At 39.1% G+C, this 24,187-nt stretch overlaps 2 protein-coding genes across 10 annotated transcripts in view; one reads left to right on the top strand and one right to left on the bottom strand.

Moving 5' to 3' along the window:
- The window catches only part of SLC7A6 (solute carrier family 7 member 6), a 29,997-nt gene extending 14,818 nt beyond the window's left edge, over positions 1-15,179 (bottom strand). Inside the window, exons 1-7 of one of the 6 annotated variants that reach the window (XM_050713213.1) lie at positions 15,058-15,117; positions 14,055-14,126; positions 11,451-11,585; positions 8,816-9,388; positions 5,035-5,160; positions 3,113-3,257; positions 652-775 (exon numbers count right to left, since the gene is read on the bottom strand). In XM_050713213.1, the coding sequence (XP_050569170.1) occupies positions 652-775; positions 3,113-3,257; positions 5,035-5,160; positions 8,816-9,347 (927 nt within the window). In that variant the 5' untranslated portion in view covers positions 9,348-9,388; positions 11,451-11,585; positions 14,055-14,126; positions 15,058-15,117. Of the gene's footprint in view, positions 1-651; positions 776-3,112; positions 3,258-5,034; positions 5,161-8,815; positions 9,389-11,450; positions 11,586-14,054; positions 14,127-14,989 lie in introns of all 6 variants that reach the window. The other 5 variants (XM_050713212.1, XM_050713214.1, XM_035543445.2 and 2 more) reach the window with 5 other exon arrangements.
- A 71-nt stretch (positions 15,180-15,250) lies between these two features.
- Positions 15,251-24,187, top strand: part of OSGIN1 (oxidative stress induced growth inhibitor 1) — an 82,732-nt gene continuing 73,795 nt past the window's right edge. Inside the window, exons 1-2 of one of the 4 annotated variants that reach the window (XM_050713217.1) lie at positions 15,251-15,836; positions 17,953-18,005. The gene's annotated coding sequence lies outside the window, so the exon portion shown is untranslated. The remainder of the gene's footprint in view (positions 15,837-17,952; positions 18,006-24,187) is intronic. The other 3 variants (XM_050713215.1, XM_035543453.2, XM_050713216.1) reach the window with 3 other exon arrangements.

Raw genomic sequence — 24,187 nt, 5'->3', positions numbered from 1 at the left:
AAAAACACTTCACTCTTGTTTAATGACTAGCTTTAAGTATAAAACATATTTTGACCAGCTTTTGTTTTAAGAAGCTTATGTATTTTAATTAGATTTGAACTTTCAGTGTATATAAAAAATAATGCATTTTAAAATACTACAAGTTGTTGGAGTTAATATATTGTTGGGAAGACTGATTTAAGTTGCTGAATAGGGAACAAAAAAAGCTAAATTTTGTCATGGCTAAGATGCAACACATCTCTCTATAGATATGCATCACACCAATCACTACCTCAACAGAACACTGAACTTTTTAAATGCTGTAGCATGAAGGAACAGATTAAACTATTACACACTAATAAGTCTAATTTATAATCAGCTCTAAGAGCACAAGTCTAGTTAGCTTCTTTGCATAATACATTAACAAGTCATATCCGTTTGCTATTTTAATAACTTTGATCATACATTATTATTTTATATAATTTCATTAGCTACTTTTCTATTTAAGATTAAATTATTCATGGTGAGTCTTTCTGTTCTTCTGTATTTGGTGAAATACTGTAAGAAATTAAGGATTTTTTCCGGTTTTGTTCGTCTTTGAGGAACACATGAAATATATCTCTAAAATGTAAAAAGTGAGTAATATAGCAAAATGCTACACACTCAACTTACCACTGCCACAGCATCACTAGAAAGAACAGCTCGAACATCCAGCACTGTATAGTAAGCAACATTGGTCATGATATAGATAACAGTCACAATTGGCATAGACACTGCAATGGCCAGCGGCAAGTTCCTGTAAAACAAATAAGAAAAGAAAACCCACAAACCAGGAAAAAAAGAAAATCCATTAATAATAGAACTGCCTTATTTACTTGCATCCTTTATCTTAGAGATGAAAAGTATGAAGACAGAATAAAGATTTCAAAATAGGTATCTCTGGAAGGCTTTGGTTTCTTCCAAAACTGGAAATTCTAATACAGAATACCAGAAAAAAATAGAAATCTATTGCAATAACTCTAAACCTAAGTTATCTGTAAAAGGGGATTCTATACAAATGCTCTTCAAGGCCCTGTCTTCAGAGTTTCCAGATCAGTGACTATTGCCTTCCGATTCACAAGCCTTAAATTATTTCCTCTACTGTTAATCACTGTAGCAACACAGAACCCAAAGGCTCAGAGCTTCGAGCCTCTGCCCTTATTCTCCCTGGAGAATGCTGCTGTTGTTCTACCAGGGAGATCTAAATCAGAGTAAAACCCTGATTCATCTCATCTGCACTCATCACAGCAGAAAACAAATGAATCGGGATGCTTACTATTGGTGCACAGGTACATCGTTTAGCAGTGGACTTGCAGTGTTTGGTGAATGGTTAGAGTTAATGATCTTGAAGGTCTTTTCCGACCTGCAGAAGGCTGAGATCCAAAATTGCTGCAGTGTTGTGAATCTACAACATCTGTGGCATATCTTTCTAGACATGTTTGCTAGTAACACAAAAAAATCTAGAGTAATCTGAAAACACCGCAAAACAAACTTTAGCTGTAAATAGGTAAGATTTAACTCAAAGTTGGCAGTTTATAAATCGCAGGCAAATCTCTGAGAACATCCATGTACTTCCTGAGAAATTAGAGTTCTTGAAGGAATACACTTTAAACTTTTGCTTAAATTTGTTTGAACTTCTCTTCCAAAAAGCTATCCTGTCTCTTCCTGACGTGCAGCTCTGCACACCCACTCCTCCCTGTATTAAAAACCACTTCCCTTTCTTTTGAAACTGGCTCTTGCTAGCTTCATGCGACAGCTTCAGTTTGTGTGGGATGGGTTGGGGTGATTCTTTCGTACTTACTCTGTGCCTCTCATGTTTTGTTTGTTTTTGTTGGTTTTAAATACCTCTATCATGCCCCCCCCCCCGCCCCATTAATCTCTTTCCCAGGCTGAAGATCACTGCCTATTCAGTTTTTCCTCATGGAAAAGCCATCCAATTTTTCTGTCACCACCTATCACCACCACCATCACCCCCAACAAATAAACCAGTAAATTTGTAATAGGGAGTTCTGGCCAATTTCAAATTTAACCTGTGGATTACAGCTTTGACAGGACAAGCATGAGGAGACTATGGATCAATCGGAAAAAATGGGATTTTTTGGAAATATTTCCACCGAAGTCTGGAATATCTCATTATTCCCAAAAATGCAAGGGTAACATAGAAAGCTGGAATTTGAACTTCACTGTTACCAAGAATGAAGGTTGTGTAAGGAACTAATGCCTATAAATAGCAAATGGGAAAGGGAAGCCCTTTCTGCAGGGAAAACAAACAAGCAATCAAGCAAACATTTTAAGGACTAAATGACTGATAAAAACAACACATACAAACAACACATACGTATCTTCTGAATACAACAAGTACAATAAACCTTTACAAGGCAATCAGAGGGAACACCATCGACCTTAAATTCAGTCTAACTAAAAATTGCTATTTCTGGAGTGAAGAATACTTATCTGAATTTTATCTTTTTAATAGACAACTGTACTGGTTAAATAAATGTATAGCACAGAAGAAAATGCAAAAGCCAAATCATATGGGAGAATTAAAAAAACCTCTCTTCCATCCTTTATCTTTCTCTTGTAGCAATCTGAGCTGTTGCTTATAATAGGAAGCAAAAATAATCAAATGGGATTCTATTTTTAACATAAAGGCGTCTGCTTACAGACTCACTACTGAAGAAGATAAGTGTAGTCAGTCACACTTTTACAGCATAAATTCATGGAAAAGATAACATTCTTAAATATGACATCGGAGTTATCGCACAGATAAGCACTGCACGGACTACACTTATGGAACTGCTACACTGCAATATTAACACCTTTTGCAATGGGTAGTACGCAATGGCTTGAACTGAAAGCTTATAGAACACTGAACATGGCATCCTGCCATCAGCTAGACTCATCTATTCTTACAACTTTTTTTAATCTCTTAATGGAGTTTAAAGCTATTAATTCTTGACCAGTGATTGTTCATGGCCTTGCCATCTGAGTATGGAGTACTTTTAATTATTTCTGTGTAGTTTCAGAACTCGTTAGCAAAAGACAAAATGAGCAACTGGGAACTATCCAGGTTCAGAAAGCTCACATCTTTTACCTTTCTGGGTTTTTGATCTCTTCAGTTACAAAATTGAGCGTATCCCAGCCAGAGTAAGAGAACAATGCAGAATAGAGTGCAAGGGAAATGTCCCCGATATCAAAAGAGGATCCTTCAAAAGAGTTCTCAAAGTGCGATGAATATCCTGTATGGGGAGGAGATACAATGATATACAGGAAAATAAAATAGAGCAAGTAATTCTTTTCAGTGTGACGCACAAACACAAAGACTCAGAAGCCCTAAATCCTACAAAGCTGCTTATTAATCCTGTTTTCTGTTTCTGCTCTGTGTTTCAGCCATGACAATAAGCACAGTACTTAAACTACTAAAAGGTATGCTCTCTGTATGATACTGATCTAACTAAACACCTTTGTGCCCATTATGGCACAAAAATTCAGGAACATTAAATTCAGACTGAGCTACAAACAGCTGGCAGCGACTATACTCAGGCTAAGGGTGGTTTTGAGTAACATTCATAAAATAATCCATTCATTCCTGCTATATATCCTTCTAAATTTTCAATCATCTAGCTTATGCATAGAAAAAAGATTATAGTGGATTTTAGATAACTATGACTAAATACATATAAAAGCAGATATCTAAGTTTTAGCTACTGAAAACAGACAATAAACAGAACATAAAGTATTGTTGAGATTAAATTTTGCCAAGCTAGGAGGAAAAGTGTATTTTCTGCACCAGTATTTGTGAGAATGTATGTTATCTTTTGACTATCAGCAAGTCAATCTGTTGACTTCCAGCAGGTCAAAACACACTCATCGTGGCAGTTTTATACATTCAGTTTATTTTACATAATAAGGTGACTTATTAAGCAATTTGAAAATGTGCCCTACACTATGCATCCTGAAATGCTTAGACTTCAAAGCTGAACAGGCAAGTATTTGAGGCCTCTAGCCTATCTTTTCATCTTTCTCTTCCCTGCTTTTTATCCTAAGTGGACATTGCTATTCCCTTGGCGCAGATGTAGGCAGAGTAACTGCTGAGTCAGGAACACAGAATGGTGACACTGTCAAGGAAGTAGGTAGGGAACAAGCTCAGTATCTAGAAAACAAGAGATGGGGCAGACATGCTGAGGGATGAACGCTGGCAAGGTGCTCACGTATGCATGTTCTTGTTCCATTCACAGTAATTACTTTGTTTGTGGACTTTCAACAATAACTGCTTAGAGCAAAGGACACAAACTGCCAGATAGACAGGAAAAAAAAATGTGGCAGCTTTGAAATCAGAATAATTTTTATTTTTAAGCTAGCACACCAATAAATCCTCCCCAAAGGAAAGGGTAAGAATAAAACTTAGTTCAGAACTCTTCTCCTTGAACGTGAAGGCACAATGCCTAACACACACGCAAAATCCTCAAAGACAGCAACTTCCTAATTCTCAAAAGTTGTAACAGAGCTCAGGATTTGAGGGGGAAGAAAAAAAAAAAGGGGGTGGGGGGCTGCTCCTGTTACACAAATCTGCTTACACCTTCTTAAAAATCTATTTTGACTTTAGGTTCAATCACTTTCAGACCTGCACAAAATTCATTTTGCAAAAACAACGCTCAGTTGACTTTAGAGATTTCTTTCACAGGAATTTACAGCTTTCTCCTCACATACCTTATTTTGCTAGCACTGTGCTTTGCTGCTTTCATTTCCTTTATTATTCCATACTCTGGGCAGTAAATTGCACAACATGGCTGAGAAATCACTTTTCTTTTACTTAGCTCAAAGTCAACTGAGATAGGATAGCTACCCGTGATATAAAATCAGGATAATACTTAGCATTAATGGTTTCATAGTGGCTGTATTATGCTTGTACTGAGACATTTGATAACACATATAAAGAGGTGTTTTACAGTCTCTAGACCACTCTTTCAGTTTAACTGATAAGTACAAACCTTTGCTTTAAGTTTAGATGCTTACCCTGGCATATTTTAACAAGTCCAGTTACGATGATGGCAATAAGAGCAGCAACTTTAGCATAAGTAAATATATCCTGCACCCGTGTTCCCCATTTAACGTAGGCACAGTTTATAAATGTTAGAAGACCTAGAGGGAAGGTGGGGAGGGGTGGAAAAGAAAAAAAGAGAAGAATTAGAAGACAATTGGAACAATATTCAATTTAATTCATTATTTCAGAGATTTTCAATGATAATCCTAACACACACTTACCTGTTACACTAATACTTCAGTTAACCTAAGCAGTGTAACAGTATGCTGGTACTGAAAACTGGTTCAAACAAAACAGCAGGAAATTGATATTCTAAAGGCTCATAATGCATACCGTTTCAAAAGAGGGAAGGAATGACCTTCCCCACATCAATGGTCCCCTGGTTACAAGAACATTTTCTCACGTTACCCCTGAACAGATGCATTCTGCAGCTATACCAAAGCTAGAGAAACTATTACATGAAACTATTAGCTTCAATTTACCAATACTGTTCTGCTAAATGGAAGATTATCCAGAAATTCCTTTAGGTAAACATTTTAAATAGTGCTTTAAGTTTTTTTCCTCTTCCTTGTTAGTCTGGGGATCAGTTCAACATCCACAGATGATTTAAAATACTGCATAAGGTCCCAAACAATTCATTATTCTTTTCCAGTTCGGTTATACTGTATTAACAGGTGAGGCTAGAACGGATCTGACCAGACAACGTGGTCTATAACTAACGCAACATTACGGCAGGGGTTTGTAACTAGATGTTCCTTAAATTTCAACCCAAACCATGCTAGGATTCTATGATTTTTAAAAATTGGTGGTAAGTAACATGTATTCAAAGTACATTCCTCCCTCTGGCCCCAAATAGATCAGTGTCAGACCTATTTCACAAGACTGAAATGGGAACTGAAGGGAGACTACCAGATTTCACAAGCATTTGCCTAACAGGGGCTGACTAAACTTACTCACATGATCAACTTCCCCTAGAAAGACTTTTCAAGCTACTGTTCAAATACATTGTTCCTGTGGCTCTCAACACTTTGCATTATCAAGTGGAGAGGCAGCCAGACAACTTTTGCCAGTACTCAAATGCTGAATATTCAACAGGATTCAGTACCTTCAGTGTCATTTATTCTATAAAACACTTAGTGAAGGAATATTTCTCTTATCCAGATTATCATTACAGTATTGATTTCAACCCCAAAGCTTAACTATTTTCTCCAATTCTCAATGCTTCCACTAGCTAGTAAAAATGTGGTTATCTTCCACTGTAGTTTTCATTTCTGTACAAGTTTCTTGTACTATGCATTATTAAAATGCATACACATAAAAATTCAACTTGAGTAAGAAAATATTAGCAAATCAAAATTAAATGAAGAGACGTGATAAATTATTTTCTCTCCCATAACCCAAGAAAAATGTGATACTATTAAGATACAAATGCACTTAGCACAGTTACCAAAAAGAAGAGTAATTGTTTAAAAGATAACAAAAGGAAGGTAATGATCTCATTACTGCTACTAGCATACTAGAAAATCTGGCCAAGTGGAACCGCTGAACAAGATTCCACAGACCTTGGCAAGATGAGGCGAAAAAAAACAGTTGTATCAAATTTCCAAAGTGAGGACTGCCAGCTCCCAAAGAACCCTCGGTAAAAAAACAACTCTGCTTGGTCTCTGCTGTTCAGTGGTAATGATCGGTATTATCCACGGAGTAGCTGCTCACAGGGTGTATCTGAACATTAAAATAATTTTAAGCAACTTTCAATTGGGAGCAACTGTTATTAACTCTTACTTGATTGAGTTAGGGTTTGGTCTCCAGGTGAAATGCTACGCTGTCTCTGATATTTTTAAATATGAAATCAACAAAAGAAAACAATCAAGAATCTGAACAAGCGACATCCTCTTACTAAAATTATACTTTCATGTTTCCCTCAATTTTAAAAAATATCAAATTAAAAGATAAATTTAATATTACTCCTCAAAAATTACGTAATTTAGCTTTTTTAAGTTGCTGAGAACTGCCAAGTTTAGGTCTGCAGTGCCAGGTGCCACCCCTGTTTCCAAAATGAATGACAAAGCAGTGCTGTGTAACACTAAGATGGATCTCACATGAGATCTAGTATTATTACCACAGTTAAAAACAAAAAGCCAATACCACAACAACTCTGGGTTTGGTATATAAGCTATACCTAACCAGTGTTCAGGCTTCCATTCCCAGCAGCTTCATTAATAACGTTTTAACCTTATCCATGGGTAAGGACTGACGCAGCCCTGCCAGGGAGAAGCATAGGCTTTAGCAGCAACAGCTACATGAAGTTGAAGAGCAGGGGTGATTCTCAGCACTGAAGCCTAAAGAGGGCAGAACAGGCATTTAAACCACAAAACAAACTGTTGAAGTCAGTCTTTCATCCCCATGGCAGTGACCTTGCCTCCACTTAGAAAAAAAAAAAAAAGTGCTAAATTTCCTCTATTAGCAACAAACCTGTGCCAGGACACCTTGGGTCAGTATCTGGCTGAGGAATGTGAACATGATGTTACAGGTCCCTCATTTCTGCTCTGAAGCTGTCACAACAAAATGTGGTCCACATTTGGGACGGGGGGAGGAGAGGAAAGGAGCAGAGCTGAGTAAGCTCACAGATATTTTTGGAAGAAGTCTGTGATTATTCTTCCCACTACTTGGACCCTTTTGCCCACATTAGCACTTTCCCAACAATAACAAATTAATCCACAAAAGCTGAAAGGGGAGCTATAGTGTTTACAACTAATTATAGAGGTCAAATATTTGAAGCACACACAGACAACTGCACAAGGGACATTACAGCTACTTTACAGGCTCCCTGTTGCCTCAAAAAGGATCCAGGTAGGAGCAGCACATCGCCCTTCTGTAGCATGTTGATGGAAGTAAGAAAACTCAAGTGCCCTATTAGCTTTATGATAAGAACTCCTCAAGTTGACAATGTGGGCAGGCTCCACAGCACATGGCGAGACTGCACAGTACCTGACAAAGGATTGCCACGTAGACTTGCTGAAAGATATTTTTGACTGTGTACTGGGAATGAAAAATACGTATAGAAACACTCTCGATAGAAATACCTAAAATTAAGACACACAGAGCACAAACATAGAATTTCATTTTTTCAGTGCAGAACAGTCCTGATTTGAAGCACGTGGACAGTTTGATGTTGTTCCTCTGTACTGACTGCCCAAGGAGCTATCTGATCACGAACATTTCAGTGTTTTGTATGCACACAAAATTTCCTCCTCAAAGCTCTTCACAACAGATACAGCTTCTTGGTGCTACTGTTAATCACAAGCATGAAGAATAACCTTGACCTAATGATCTCCTGAAACCCTACCAGAGTAATTACTTAAGCATGTCTACATTGAGTAGTTATTGAAAAATAAGTTACAGCAGAATTCATAGCATAGGAGCTATTCAGCCACAACTCTTAGAGCACACCTAGAGTACTTTGGGGTTTGATTTAACCTACCTCTCTGAAGGAAAACAAACTTTTTTCTTTGTTTTTCCCATGTTAAGTCAACTTGGAATTCCGAGTTAAACACTGTCATGCTTCTGAATGAGAAAATGTCAATTCACAGACTAATACTTTTAAATTATTCGTCGACTAGAAATTGTTGTTTTCCTTACCGTAACTCAAATTGTTTCAGTATGTAACAACTCAGGGATTTGGTAGGATTTGCTTTAATAAAGCTCAACTGTAGATAAAAAAAAATAGCATAGTAAGTTTCAAGAAATACTTACATTCACAAGCAGCTGCTATGAGCCGACAAGCAATGTATGGAGGATCACAAGATGGGAAGAAAGGTTGAACTATGTAGTTAGCAAAGGTGATTGCAATAACCGCCTGGCTCGTTGGCTCAACAATTAGGAGTGAGGTCCACAAACGAATAAAAGCAATGAAGCTCCCAAAAGACTCCAAGATGTACGCGTAGCTCGCTCCTGACTTTGTAATAGTGGTTCCAAGTTCAGCATAGCAGAGAGCTCCGAAGACTGAAAAGATCCCTCCAATTGCCCAAATTACTAGAGACAATCCATAAGATTTGCTGTAGATGAGAACTCCTTTGGGAGAGACAAAAATACCTGAACCAATCATGTTGCCTACTATAAGGCTTATCCCATTTAGCAGAGATATTTCTTTCTTCAATTGCATTGTATTTTGGTTTCCATCCTGCATTTCAGAGTTGTCATTGGGATCGATCTTGTCTGATTTATTGATGGGGCTGTATTCAGCCAGTGAGCTATGAGACTTAGCACAATCTGTCCTTTCTCCCATTGTGAAAAGGCTGTGAATTCTCCACGACTCCAAATCACAATCTAAAACAAAACAGAGAGCTGAAATCATTATAAACATTTTTATCCTATAACTTTCTCATCAAGGCTTCTTTCCACCTTTTCACCCTATGTGAAACTCCCTTTTATTATTTCATGTGTTTTTACACAAAGGGAAATCCATGCATAGTTAAAGCAAATAAATGAAAAAAAAAAAAAACAATATACAGGCAGCAAGACACAAATTCCAGTATAACTTAAACAAAGAAAGGAATTTCTGCCTTTCAGAAAACCAGTGAGGGAAAAAGTAGGAAGAACAGAATTGGGAAACTGCAAGGTTGATAAGGAAGAAAGAACCGACAGAACCAAAATGAGGTAACATAAAAGAGAAAAAGCATTTTAAGACCAAGCTGGAAGTTTGAAGCATGAACACAGGTTTACTGCAGTACTAACAATCTAATCAAATCATTATACCTCCACGAGTAAGTTATGAATGATCTGGTAACAGGACTGCATGTTCTATTAACACACTGTGGACTGTTAACCAAGGGCAATACAAAGACATACTTTGTCCCCTTCATCTAACTGCTGATTTATATTTCGTAATACAGTTTGATTTCCCACCCATCTCCTCCAAGAAACTGTTCCCATTTCCCACTGCCTCATTTCTTGGCATTATCTAAGAGTGCAAGCTGTCCATGAAAACACAGTAGTTCCAGTCCAAATTCCCCCACTAGTGACTGTATTTAGGAGTACCTAAGAGAACAGAAACAAAACAAACATTCTCCTCTGCTTTGGAATTGACTTTTTGGAAAAGAACCACCTTCTTCTCAAGGCTCCAGGAAATTCTCCCATGCCTCTCAAAAGCAAGTTACTGCTAATAACATTTACAAGAATAAACTGATAATTAGCAGTAATTCTGGATGAGGCACATTATATAGTGTATACTATTATATAGTGTTTATTATTATATATCAAATAAGAAATCTATTCACAGAGCAGTCTTATATGGAAACCAACCTAAACTGCAAACTCATTAAACCTCCAGTGCATGCTTCAGCCATTTATGATAGAACAGTATGCAATTAATGTATCTCTGCATCTAGTAACATACAAACACAAAACGTTTTGCTCATGCAGTTAGAGGAACACCCTTCTGGAGGGAAAACTTAATAATCATACTCCTCCTATATTAATTAGCCGACATCCATATACTGCAGTATAGGAAACCTGGCTTGACATTGCCTAACTTCAATAGTTTTAAATATCTTGAAAGGATAAAGGTTATTTTCAACAAATAGAAAAGTAACTTCTACAAAAACGGCACACAAATCATTTACTGAACCATATTACATCATCTATCTCTAACTCCTATCAATGTTTTAGCTTTTTTCATACTGAAATAGAGACTGTGTTCTTTTAAATAATGCAAAATGAGATCCTCAATCCATTTAGCTGAATGCCTTCTGATTTATTTTCCCCTCAGTATTTCAGAAAAAACACACTCTAAAGATGTTTACTAAGTACGTATTTTATCAAGTTTATACATGAGCCAACATCTTATCTCGTGTCGTATCCCATGCCCTCAAATTTCACACTTTTAGTTGGACTAAAACTTTCCAACTTTCTAGAAACTGCTATTTCTGAACTTAACTGGAGTGCTATAATGAGGCACCTCTACCTGAATTAAACTAACTAGCAGAGAGGGATCCACACAGTTTTCACAGATGAGCGTGCCCCAAACTGCAAGGAAAAATGAAAGCAAGTTCAGCTCCCCAGTTGTTGCCGGTCCTCCTTGTTATTTACTCTTCTACTTGGTTACTCTCCGTACCTACCCACCTACCTTCCACCGCTTCCGCCAAACACATTCGCAACCACAGACTGATTGTTTTTCTGTTACTGGTGTAACAGTTAAGCCTTCAAAAAGCCATGTGGCCTGTAAACTCGTGAGATTATTTGGTTTGCTTTAAAAGAAAAGGTTCAGTTGTAACTGTGTAACGCAGAATATTAATATCATAACCAAATACAAATCTGACTCAATCATCAGAAAGTATAAATGTGTAAAACAGCAAGACGAGTAATCAAAGCAGGTGTCTTGATGACTAACTTGACCAGAAGTAGATTTAACAAGCACTTGTCACCAGCAAAAACAGCATTTCACTTGAGGCTTTTCATTTCTGCTTTGACTCACGCAGGACACTAGCTGCAAATGTATTCCCGAAGGCGAATCATTGGAGAAATCCTGGTGGGAAAAATAAGAGTACTATAGCTATTGTTACGGTATCTGACTGCTATTTTGAAAATATTCCAGTCATCACCAAGCTATCCAGCTAGAGAATAAAATCAAGTATTATATCAGTGAGTCAATTCTTAACATAAAATCTCATTTTGGTGATAAGTGCACAGCTTTATGGTTTCTTACACCACATACCCTAATCATCACTCTCATAACTTCCCGAACACCTTTCATGGTACAACTTGTTCAGCAGCACAAACACTACTCTGAATTCTCAGGCATTCTGAAGATTTGATTCAAATGCGTCCATCTCTATTAGCAGCACATGACTGCAGTTCTATACAGTTTTGTTACTGATGACCTTGACAGTTGTTTGTCCTATTTTACCCTACCCATGAAGAAGCAACCACAACATCCTCCCAGTTTAACATACTTTTCCCCTCAGTACTCTTTCTGTCTCTGAGTCTGCTTTTGTTATTCCCAGCTTTGGGTCTCTGCCAACAACAACTCAGGTTTCATAAAGGTGTGCACAACAGCTCACTCAGAATTTGGCATTTCATTCTCTTCTCTAACCTTGCTTGTTTTAGTCTTAAAGCCTTCAGGGCAGGAATTGCTTATTTGCGTGAGTCACGTGTCTTACTGCACTACCTCTATGACAGAAACAGAACTACTGGCAAGGTTGTTTTTTTTTTTTTCTTCTACAAATACTTCACTTAACTGGAACTAAAACCACCAAAAAGGAAGGGAGAGGGCAGAAAAGACTGGAGAAAACTCAAGTAACATCAAGAATAGAAACTTTAAAAACAACTACATAAAACATTGAATCCATGATTCTGGCACAAGGCCGTTGGTTTTGTGCAAACAGAAGATAGGCTTGGGGCTTGGAAGTGAAGAACCAGTGAGGAATAGCATAATATCTTCTAACATGCAACAATTCTGAAATATTCCAGCTAGAAACAGTTAGAACTCTAACGCTGCCAAAGCCCTGCCATAGGACTGCTAAGGCTAATGCGGGCTTATGACTTCACACAAGCTAACGTGCGTTTCCTCATCACTCACCCTTGTGCAATACAAAGTCTTAACCTCTTGTTTTTGCTGATGGTTGCAGCTGTGAGGAATCTTTTTGCTGATACGCATACGATTTCTACTGGAATGACACTGCTGTTCATATAGACAGCTTCAGTACAAAACCAGGACAGAGTGACTCAGGTCACTCTGCCCTGAACTAAGATCACTTCATTGTCTCACCAAAAATATAAATTCTGATAAGGTCTACCACACATTGCCCCCTTACCAAAGGAACTAATGAAAGTTAACGTGCGCTTATAATGAAATACTAACACTGCATTACAAGGCAGCCTTCCTTTAAGAAGAGGGAAAGAGGAAGATCCCCTCTCTCCCCCTCAGCAAGGACAGCAGCTGGTCTGGCATTTGTTCAGCAGGGACTGAACCTGCGAGCCGATGTCAAATACCAAATACTCACATACAATACCTGCTCATTAGCAGAGACTTCCAGTATTCCTGCCTCTGTCTTCTGCAGTAGTCTTGACTGCATGCAGTAACCCTTGTTATAACACAGCTTTACATAAATACTTTGACTATTCACTTATCCCAGCTGTAAAACTCCTGTTTCTTAACACGATTGGTCCTTTAGGTAAGAGTCAAGACTGCCCTACACAGGCAAACAGCATAAATGTGTTCAGGGAGTTAAGCACCAACAGAGCAAAGGTTGTAAGTCCCAGAAATGCCTATTCTTTGCAGTGTACGTATTTAGGCACCTCATAGTCTAAGCATTTAAATGGGAAAGGTTTAGTCTGTCTAGTATGGCTCTTGTTTCTGGTGAGAGAAAAATCACTTCCCTGTCACACATGGTTAGCACACAGGAAGCCCTTGCACCAAAAGCAGTTCCCAATGTAAAGATTTAACCTGTTCAGCCAAGTCCTACTTGCTCCCATATGCAAACCATCTTTAGCACTGTAAAAAACAGCATAAACCTTCGATCAAATAGAACTGCCTGTAACATCCATTTATAAGAAAGGTTGAAGTGTGTTTATCATGTGAATCTGACAACAGATATGAAAGAGAAGTTTCTAGGTCAATTATTCACTTAACAGTGTATCAGTGATGGCAGTAAGTCCTGACTATACCCACGTGGGACACACCTGCACAGGAGAAGTTCAGCAACACTGCACACATGTTCTGACAAATCCTGAAAAAGGCTTCGAACATTAAATGGGGAAAAGACTTACAACCTGCTCACAAGCAGGTATCCTTGTACAACATCTTAGCAACTTTTCAAAATTTACTGAAGTACTACTAATCCCAGTCAAATCCACCTCAGTAATAGATTTTAAGCGAAGTTACTTTGAAGGCAGGGAACTGTGCTAGCTACAAGTGGAAAATAACATGCCACTATATCCCTCACACTTCTAGTTTATTTTATATTTCCAAGGGAAAAATTAGAAGTAAGCTTACAAGTAGGGACTTTCTGGTAGACTGTCTTCAGACAGAAGTGAGCACTCAAGGCAGCTACAGCTGGAAAAAGATCTGGAGAAACACGTAAAATCAGCCCCAGGTAAAGCCAGGCCATGATAGAGTCTGTTTGAATAATTTACCTGATTTTTATGGTGGTGCACAAAAGTGGGAAAAACGAGGAAAGTAAAGTCAGATGGCACACAGCTACATATCTCTATACACACACACACACACTTTAGCTGTAACTTAGTCACCTAAGGCACTTCTTAATGCACACCTTAATGCACTTCTCTTCAAAAATAATAATAATCACACAAACAATCAAAGCCAGTACCTCACACATGCTTGCCCGGGGGCATTACACTATGACACCTAAGTTCCTGTGGCGGTTGGCTGCAGAGCAGCCATTATCACATGTGCCTGTCCCAAAAACACCCTATTCTGACCCAACCTGAGCTCCGAGCCCGGTGTTTGCCTGCAGCCAGGCGAAATAAAACAAATAAAACCAACTCGGGGCTCGGCAAAGCCACCCCGGGGGCAGTCCACGGGTGGCGTGACAAGCCCGGCTCGGGGCCGCTTCGTCCTGGTCGCTCCTTCCTTCCCCAGTGGTTGGGTTTTTTTTTGATAAACTAAGACAAATTCAGGCTTTTTTTTTTTTTTTCGCGGCCACGCGCCTCAGGGCAAAGGCGCCTCATGACAGAGGCGCCGGCCGGCTCCGGAACCGGAGGCCGGGCGGAGCTGAGGGCACCCCTCACACACACACCCCTCAGGTGCTGCCGTTAAAAATAATAATAATTAATAATAATAAACACGGAACAACTTCCCACCACCACCACACACCTGCAGCCGGCCCCGGGTGCTGCCGGCGAGGCCCCCACCCTAACCGCGCTGCCTCCCAAGGCGGGAGGGAGCCGGCGCCTCCCCACCGTGCCTACCCCGGGGGTCTCCCGGCACGTCCCCCGCCGGCTCCGGGTGGCTGTAGCGGTGCGGCTGCTCCCGTTACCTCCTCTCCTGCCGGCCCCGCTGCGGCGTGCCCCGGGGATGCTCGCTCCTTGCCACACTCCGCTTGATGGCGGCCGCTCCGCCCCGCGGCCCCGCGCCCTCCGCCGCCGCCGCCTTCCTCCCCTCCCCGGCAGGAAACCGCGGCTGCTTCCCTCCCTCCTCGCCTCGCCTCCCCTTCCCCCGGGGAGCCGCCCGAGGGCCCGGCGTCCCCGTCCAGGGTCGCTTCAGCGGCGCCGCGCCCTGCGGCTGAGGAGCGCGGCGAGCCCTCCTTGCCCCCGCGCGAAATGGGCGACGGCTTCTCCTTGCCGCGGGGCTGGGAGCCATCCTTCCTTCCCCTCAGGCGCAAGATGGAGAAGAGGTTTAGGGCTGACGGTGTGAAAGCGGTGCTTTTTGCAAACCCCCAGACTCGCTGGAGGAGCCTTGATCCTGCTGCCTCTCCCCTGGGGCAGGTGGAGGTGGGCCCGGGCCCGCCCCGCAGCCCCTGAGGGGACCTGGGGCCACACAGCTCCCGAGGTAACACAGCACCGAGGCTCAATCTCGTGAGATTGACCCAAAATGAGGGGCCTGAGGCAGCCGAAGGTTTTAAACCTGGCATTAGTTCGGGGTACAGCTGCTATGGGCCATAGTGGATCTGGATATAAGAAGGAAAGCCTTAAAATGCTGCCATTTGCATGTTGGTGTCCTCAAGCGGAGCTCAGCCGCACCTAAAATTTGAAGTACATCTAGGTGAATCTCTCAAAATTGTCATTAAATAATACTCCGCAGCTTCTGAAAATGACAGTAAGTAAGCGATTTGCCATTTAGCAGACTTATCTGGGTTCGTGTAATGAAATATTTGCCTTCCTCTATCAGGTTAATAGTTTTAGCATGTCTGAGTCAGTGAACTCCAGGCTACTACCCCTTCCTGATGTCCTTCGCTGCCCCTTCAGCTGTTCCTTGCCAGGCAAGGAGAAGGTCAGTGCCTGAAAAGACAACAGGGCTCTGGAGACGTGATGGTCTTTGTCTCCTTCACAACAATCTCATTATCCTTCCCCCAGCCGATGATTATTATCTGCAGTCTCAAACAAATGAGTCAGAGGTAGACTTTTTCAGTAGAACATACTGGGATAAAAAGCATTCAGCCAAATAAAAATTACAAGGCTGTAAAAGGACTGGGAAAAGCAAACTATGTACTGTAATACCCATAAGCAGTAAATGCAATGGTGGAGTCCAGCTCAGTTACCATGAGGCTTACATTTCTAATTTCCATACTACTTCCTCTCAAGGCTTGCTTGTTTGGCGGCTTGCTTGTTTTTTCTTTTTTTGTCACATAGATAATTAGCATACAAAGGCACTGCTGCCCTCTTATATCTCCAGATATTCATTACATTGTGTTTCAAGAGCAATGAACAAAGAAAATCTCTTCCTAGTTGGCTTTTTATGTGCACATATTGGCGAAAAGCTTTCTGGTTGCTACAGTAGACTTGATTTCCAAACTATACAGCACTATGGCAAAGCAAACTCTCATTTGCAGGTTGTAATCTGAAGGAGTTTGATAATCTTAACTCTTTCATTACCTTTGCTTCAACTCTTTGTTTGGCTTTTGTTGTTTTTTGGTCTTGTGCAAGTACATGTAGAGATAGCTACACTAAATGGATTACCTCCTAAACTACTGACAACGTTGTAAAGCAGCAAACAAAACCAGTCTGCCTTCTTCTGGAGTTTAACAGCCCTGATGAATGACTTATTTGTTTTCAATCCACTTACACAGAACTGATATAAAACAAAAAGTCATAGAAGCCATCCCTGGAATATAGCCGAAATTTGTACAATAAGAAACTTAATAATTACAGTTAGAAAGATAATATGACCCTGAAAGCAGTTCTTAGCTTTAAATAGTGTTTAGTCATTAATTACAAATATTGATAGTGCTCTATTTGTAATACTAACAATATCTTTCAGGTAGACATACTTGATGTCAGTCTTGCACATTAATCAAAAAATGAACTGTGAGAATGTAAAAGATGCAGCTGATTTCAATTGATGCTAGACTGCCTTTTAAAGCTCTCTCATAAATTGAATCTGCTGGAGACAACATTCATTCCTTCAGAAAATGGACTCATAAAGTGTCGGCTAATTAGAATGTTGCCTTTGCCTTAGGAACAAGAAATAGAAGGGAGCTGAAAAGACATAGAAAACAAATTATTAGACATTTGCTGGCAATATAGAGGATGACATTTTATTCTATAATCTTGAAAAAGATTTATTGGAAAACATGCCCATTCAGAGACTTCAAATTAGAACTACACCCTTTGAATTCTGAAAACTTGTAATACTGCAGAGGTTGGCATCAGAGACCCAAGAACATCATCGTAAGGGTAGACCAATGCAAGTACTCCTGAAGTGTTTACAAGTGACCAGAAGCAAACTTACAATAATCATAGAATGTCTTGGGTTGGAAGGGACCTTAAATATCATCAAATTCCAACCCCCCCCATCACAGGCAGGGACACCTTCCACAGGTTGCTCAAAGCCCCATCCAACCTGACTGTAAACACCTCCAGGGATGGAGCATCCAAAGCCTCTCTGGGCAACCTGTTCCAATGCCTCATCACCCTTGTAATAAATAATTTCTTCCTTATATGTAATCTAAATCTACCTTATTTTAGCTTAAAGGCATTACTCCTTGTCCTATCACTAAACTCCTTGATAAAGAGTCCTCTCCAGCTTTCTTGTAGGCCCTCCTTAGGTACTGGAAGACTGCTATAATACCACTATAATCAAATAAATAAATATTTGATTATCCATTTTGGCAAAATAGGTTCATAATTTTATAAATTACTCCTTCAATGTTAATGTATAAGCCAAATGTAAGTCTGGACTCCTTACTTTATATTTCCTTCTCTTCTTGCTGCAGATTACATCTACAAACAATGTGCCTGATTCCTGATCCTCCATAAATGGCCTTTGGTAAGTTATATTGGTATGGATCTGTGCATTCTTTAAGTGCTAGCAGAGGAAAACCTAAAAAAAAACAACAACCAAACCTACTTTGGTTTCACTATGATTTTCATCTGATATCAATTTACTCAAGATCACATCTCTTTCAGCTAGGGAGGACTAAGTCAAACAGGTTTTCTACGTCTGTGAGTTTTGCCATATCTGCTTTTTTTGTTTGACTAATATTGCCATTAAATCTGATGTAGGAAATGTTAATTCAACCCCCCCAAAAACTTGAAGAATGAACAGATTAAATATCCTTAAACAAACCAAAACTGAATTTGCATCAGACTAAAGAAAACCTAATTTACGGGATAATCATTAAATGGTTTTAGAACATGACAGAGCCAAGTTAAAAATTGCTGTTAAATCTAATTGATCTGAAGTCTGATCATCGGCTTTCTGCTTATTAGCAAATTAATCCTGGAGCACAGGGTGAGTTTAAGCTTATCCATACTGTATAAGTCCCCCCAAAATGTTTTGCTTGTGGACTTCATTCATGGAAGGACAAGCGTGAACAAGCATGTGCTGAGCTCCTTTAAGGTCAATGTTGAAACTGTGTTGTGTCTAGGTAAGTAGTACTTACATGGAACTTACGCTGTTAACGTTCATGAAGATGTTGTATCTAGCCATACATTTGAAGGCTTACACTGGTTCCTTTTAACTTTTGCCGTACCAAACCAGACTTGAGACCACATCTGTGCTTCCTTTGAAATGTACATTTTGTGGATATCTGAGTTATCTTTAGGGATCATAAAATGATTTGTGACAGTAAATCTGTGGCTTCAGCCAGAGCCTAAGAAATGGCAATGTTTGTAAGTGCTAAAAGTAGGTATTCTTTTTAATCTCAAACAGCACAGAGTCAGACATATACTCTGTATCCTTTAAGGAGAGCAACAGAAACAGTTCCAAAAATGAGTTTAATTGCCTCTGTTTCTTTTATTTGGTTAAAGTTGAGTGACTTTGTTTACAAAATCAAATTAGCTGATCCTTTGCCACTTTCTTCTTCCATCACACAAACTTTTCCTATAGGTGTTTTAAACAAAGTGACTATTATTTACAAATCAGAGGGACTACAAGTACCAAAATGCTAGGCAATTAAAAAAAAAGTCTAAATTTAGGCTTCTAAATTTGTCTTTCCCTGCTCCTAGCAGCATGCCTCCTCCTACTCATTTCACTAGCTTTTAGCATTTGACTGGCTCTGGCACTTGTCTGGCCCCTTTGGTGAGGCTTTTCTGCTCACTAAACTGGTAAAACCCAATACTTTTTTGGGTTATTTTTTTGCTGGCATAATCACAAAAGTACAAATGTGGGGTAGAGGAGCAGAGAGAAAAGGAAGTGACACAGGTAATGGAAAATGTCCCATTTAGCAACAGAAGCAGAGAGATGGCTCAGATGGCTTTGTCTTGACCAACTGTACTCTGATTTAAATACTTTAAAGATTAACATTAGGCCTTCTTTTATGGAAATCTTGGTTTCTCAATACTGCAATTTTTATAAACAGATTTTAACATAAGCTTCAACATCTCATGTTTTTTTTAATCGTTTCTGTCTGCTTCTGTTGCCTTTCAGGTACCTTGTCCTTTTAACTGCCTCATCTGCTCTCATCAAAATTTTAGTGCTTACTTAAGTTACATTTTTATTTTACCATTTGGTCATACATGTCATTATTGCACATAATTGCAAGCTCTTTTTCTTCAGTGCTTTCCATGCTACGAGGCAGAAGTAGAGATGGATATCTTTTAAAGTATGGACATTTTTTCAAATGTTACCAATAAAACCTTACAAAGAGAAAAAAGAAACAAACAAAAAAATCCAAGTCATCAGAAAAAGTTAGAAGGATTCCAGTATTTACTGAACATTCATTAGATTAATGCCCCAAGCTGTCTATTTTTTATTTTTTTCTTTGCTACTGTAACCTTCTCTATTATAAATGGAATGTTCAGTATTTCCTGTCTTCCCCAGTCAATTTGGGGGATTTATTTGGAAAAAGTGATCCTTCATAGTTATACATATTTTTGAAGAAGTAGATTGACTTTATTTGTCAGACAACTGAAACATTCAACTCTGAGACCCTAGCCAGATTGTCTTATCTATGCTAAAATGCCTTTTAAAGATCTGGCTATTTACTGGTGTAAGTGGGTGAATCATTGGCTTCATTTTCTTAGAAAATAACATAGGAGTTAGAATCACAGTTTCAATAGGATTTAAAAAGCTGCAAGGATTTTTAGAGGTAATGTTCTTTGTCCTTGTCTGTTTTAAAGGCTAGTAAAAATAATTATGTATAAAAACAAGCTAAGGGGGATTTCTATCCTTGCAAAATTTCTTAAGAATAAATACTTATTTCTTGTTTTAGGACCCAAATTGCCATGTGATTATGCTTGGTTTATGAAGCTCTAAGTGGTAGCGTCTATAACCCAGTTGCACAGTATTTAGATATTTTTTTTTTGGATGAGAGTTTGAAGAAATCTGTGGTTTATATCAAATGCAACTTTTACCCTTCTAATATGTGCGCTCAGTCTTTCTTCAAACAATAAAATTTCTTGGTGTTAAAAACTCCCTTGTGTTATTACCAATCCTTTTCTAATATACTTTCTTCCCTTGTGGTACCTGCCTATCTCTCTGATAAAAAGGAGGACACTATGGAGGCTTGGAAGAGTCTAATAGTAGTAGTTAAATTGATAGCCTGTTTGCAGGCAGCTTGTTACTAGTGTCTGAAGCCAAAGTCATCATTTTGTTTGTCTTAACATGCTGAGTACAAGCTTTGCAGTTTAAATTCAACCACATGTTCCTTAGCAGAGCTACTCTGAATTCAGTATTCTACAGTACAACTCCATAGGTTCTGAGCCTACTGACGCATCTTTGCTTTCAGTTTTACTCTTCTCCTTATTACTGAATTATCTTGAAATGTCTGTATAATACAAATAATTTTGTACCTTTTATAAAAGAGTTCCCTCTCATTTTATTTAGCGAAGTTAAAGTAGCGCACACAGCATACTTTTCAGCACTGGGAACAATTTTTGAGTGAACTGATGGTAAGGAAGGCATTTATTCTTGAGACTTTTCAGAAGGATTATGTAGTTAGATTTGCTCCAAATTTGGTCTGTATTTAAAAGTAAAGTTTCCTAAAAAGTAAATCCAAAGACCTTTCTGTATAGATTTCCATGCAATGTGTACAAATTAACTATTATGCCTATGCATACTGACCTGGATTAAGTACATTTTATATGTAAACGCAAGTGAACAGACTAATGTGTGCTCCTTTAAATATCTGGAAACAGTGACAATTATGCAACTTCTAATTCATAAGTTTACATAGTATAGGCTTTCCTTGTAAAATAAACAAAACCCTGTTGTTTCACAAATATGAGATCAGAGCCCCTTTGAAGTTTTTACTGAGTACTTGTCCAAGACTGCATGCTCCATGAGATTTTCAGAATATGCCTCAATATTCAAAAGTAAGCCTTAAAAATTGAATGCAAACCATTTAAACATTAAGAGAGTCTTGAAGATTAAGGAAATTGCATTTTATTGAAACATAGGAGGATTTATTGCCAGTCCATTTGCCTTTGCAATAAGTAGGATAGTCCTATTAATGGGTTTAGTCGTGTGTCTGCCAGCACAGTTCCAATTTCTAATTTGTTCTTTGCTAATATTAGAAGGTATTCAGCCCTAAACTTAAAATTATGGTTGGCTTTGCTAACTTCTCAGAAATGATTTCTCAGCAGTCTATTTGTGTGTGTTTTGCACTTTGCTGCTTTGTTCCATGCTTGGCTCTTGACTACTTGATGCATAGTGTCCCACTGAGCAAATCGTAGTGGACTAATTAAGAACTACCAAGACTTTCCCAAGTTATGCAAGATCCCCACAGCTACGAAAAGCCTTTTCAGCCCCCCGATCACATACTGCATTCTGTTAAACTTTACTGCTGTTTTTTTTTCCCTAGCATTTTTCAGTATGATTTTTCTTAGTGTAAATCCCACAAGCTACGAGCACATTGAATACCAGTAACCTCGATTTAATGAGACATGATCACTGATAATGCAGCATTGGTGATGTGCTCTTTGACATGAATCTGTAAAAAGTGAAGTGAGAGCAAGCACTTGGTCGTGTATGTCAGAGCTCAGGCTGTATGATAACAGAAACTGAACCTCCTGGTCCTGGGTGTCATGTTACTGTTCGTGGCGTCAGGCAGATATTTTTACCTCGGTGTCACTGGTGTGGGAAAACTTGGAAGACCTCGGCTTGTGTTGAAAGTACAAGAGGTGGCCAGGTTAATTGTTAGGATGGGTCATTGGTGTCATCTCATGCAACAAACCTTATGGTTAGAGTCCTGTAAGTGTCCTCACTTCACACTTAGATTGATCATGTAGGTTGCTCAGTGTCACACTGCATCAACAGCTCTCTGTTTGTCCTTATTGCAGTTTGTTACTGAAGTGCTGTAGCACTGGAGAAATTGTTCTTCTGGGTTATCCTATACTGGAATAATGCACAGTATGAATGCCCATAAAGTTTTGTCATTAGAAGAAAAAACAAAGAAGAAAAAAACACATTCGGTGGTTGTACTGAAACAAGCAGAAGACAGCTGTATCATATGCTCTTGCAGTCGAATCCAGGATATACTGCACAGTGCTATTACAGCTGTGAAATCCTGATAGTTATATTTTATTTTGTTCTTTAAACAGACTTCCTTTGTCCAACAGAAAATGCCTGTCATTAAATAGCAAGTTTGTGAAAACCAAAGCCAAATATACCTTAAAGCAACAAATCTCCAGTGACCTCTGCAGATATCAGTGTGCACAGTGATTGGTACAGTTGATTGGCACTGTCAGAAGCAGGAGGGGCCCAGCTACCCTGTGTGTATCTTCTCTTGATGAATTTATGGATTACCAGGCAAGAAGGGACAGCTTTTTTTCTCGTGGCCAGTCTGGGCAAAGAGAACAAGAGTTCAGATTTTAAAATAGAAATGCCCTAGACCAGCTAAAAATGAATGAAATTGTTGCATTGACATAATGATGAAATAACCCAAACTGTCCTTACTAAATGCATTAAAATAAAGTATACCAGCTGAGCACATCAAACTTTTAACCCTATTATTTATTTCATACAGAAAATGAAATTGGAGACTATCCAGTTTTGATTTTGAATGATGTGATAAATTAAAACAGCATCCATATCTCTCTTCTCTTGAATACTTAGGGGATGGAAATAAGTTCAGGGCTCTTTGCTTTGTTATTGCTTAAAAAAATGCAACACAAAACCAGGTTTTCCCTATTCCAACTTGCTGATAGCTGAGTTGCAAAGAGGCACATGAATTCCTGGGTAGGTTGTAGTGAAGTCAATGCTGATTGAGTTACAGCGTAGTTCTGAATATTCATGTTATATAACTCCCAGCAAAAAGACCTTCACTTCTCCTTAAATCACTTTAGTTAAGCACTTGTGATTTGCGTAAATAGGTCCCTAAATAACTAATGGGCACACGGAGGGAAAATGCTTAGCATGTCACTGTTGTTTATGTTAAGTCCATCTAGGGAAGAGCTCTTCTGTGGATAAAAAAAAAAAAAAAAAAAAAAAGATCCCCGAATATTGCTGACTGTGCTGGGTGTGGGAGGGGAGGAGATTGTCTTCTCAATGTCCTTTAAATCTGCCTGAATACCTGCCTGAGAGCCGCTCCTGGATCATAAAGCCATAAGAACAGACGAGTGGGTTGGTGCCAGCCCCTCTGTTGCATTACTGGATGTTTGCTACCTCTGCTCCAGACTGTTCTGGTTTCTCTGGTCTCCTCTTTGCTAGACCAAACAAACACAATTTTATCAACTTGTCCTTACATGTCAGGTTTCCTCACCGCTTATCAACCTTCCTCTCCTGTCTGGGCTCTCCTCAGCCCATGCTTGGAGCTGAATACTGTTTTGCAGATTAAATGTTGCCAGCGTGGAATGGAAAACACTGCCTAGTTCAGTGACTTACACAAGTAAATGTGGCAGGCTATCACCTCACAGCATTTTCCTTCTGGTTTCCTGTTGTTTTGTGACAGGACGCTATCACAACACGTGTGAGTGGCATACAGACAATTCTGTTGGGAACATATTTTGCAGCTAGTCCAAGGTTGAAAGTCTCATACATTTGTTTTTTAGTTACCAGATGTATTCCTT

The sequence above is a fragment of the Cygnus atratus genome, chromosome 12, assembly GCF_013377495.2.
Source record: "Cygnus atratus isolate AKBS03 ecotype Queensland, Australia chromosome 12, CAtr_DNAZoo_HiC_assembly, whole genome shotgun sequence".
NCBI lineage: Eukaryota > Metazoa > Chordata > Aves > Anseriformes > Anatidae > Cygnus > Cygnus atratus.
The sequence above is the reverse complement of the archived record's forward strand: the minus strand, read 5'-3'. Positions and strand labels throughout refer to the sequence as shown.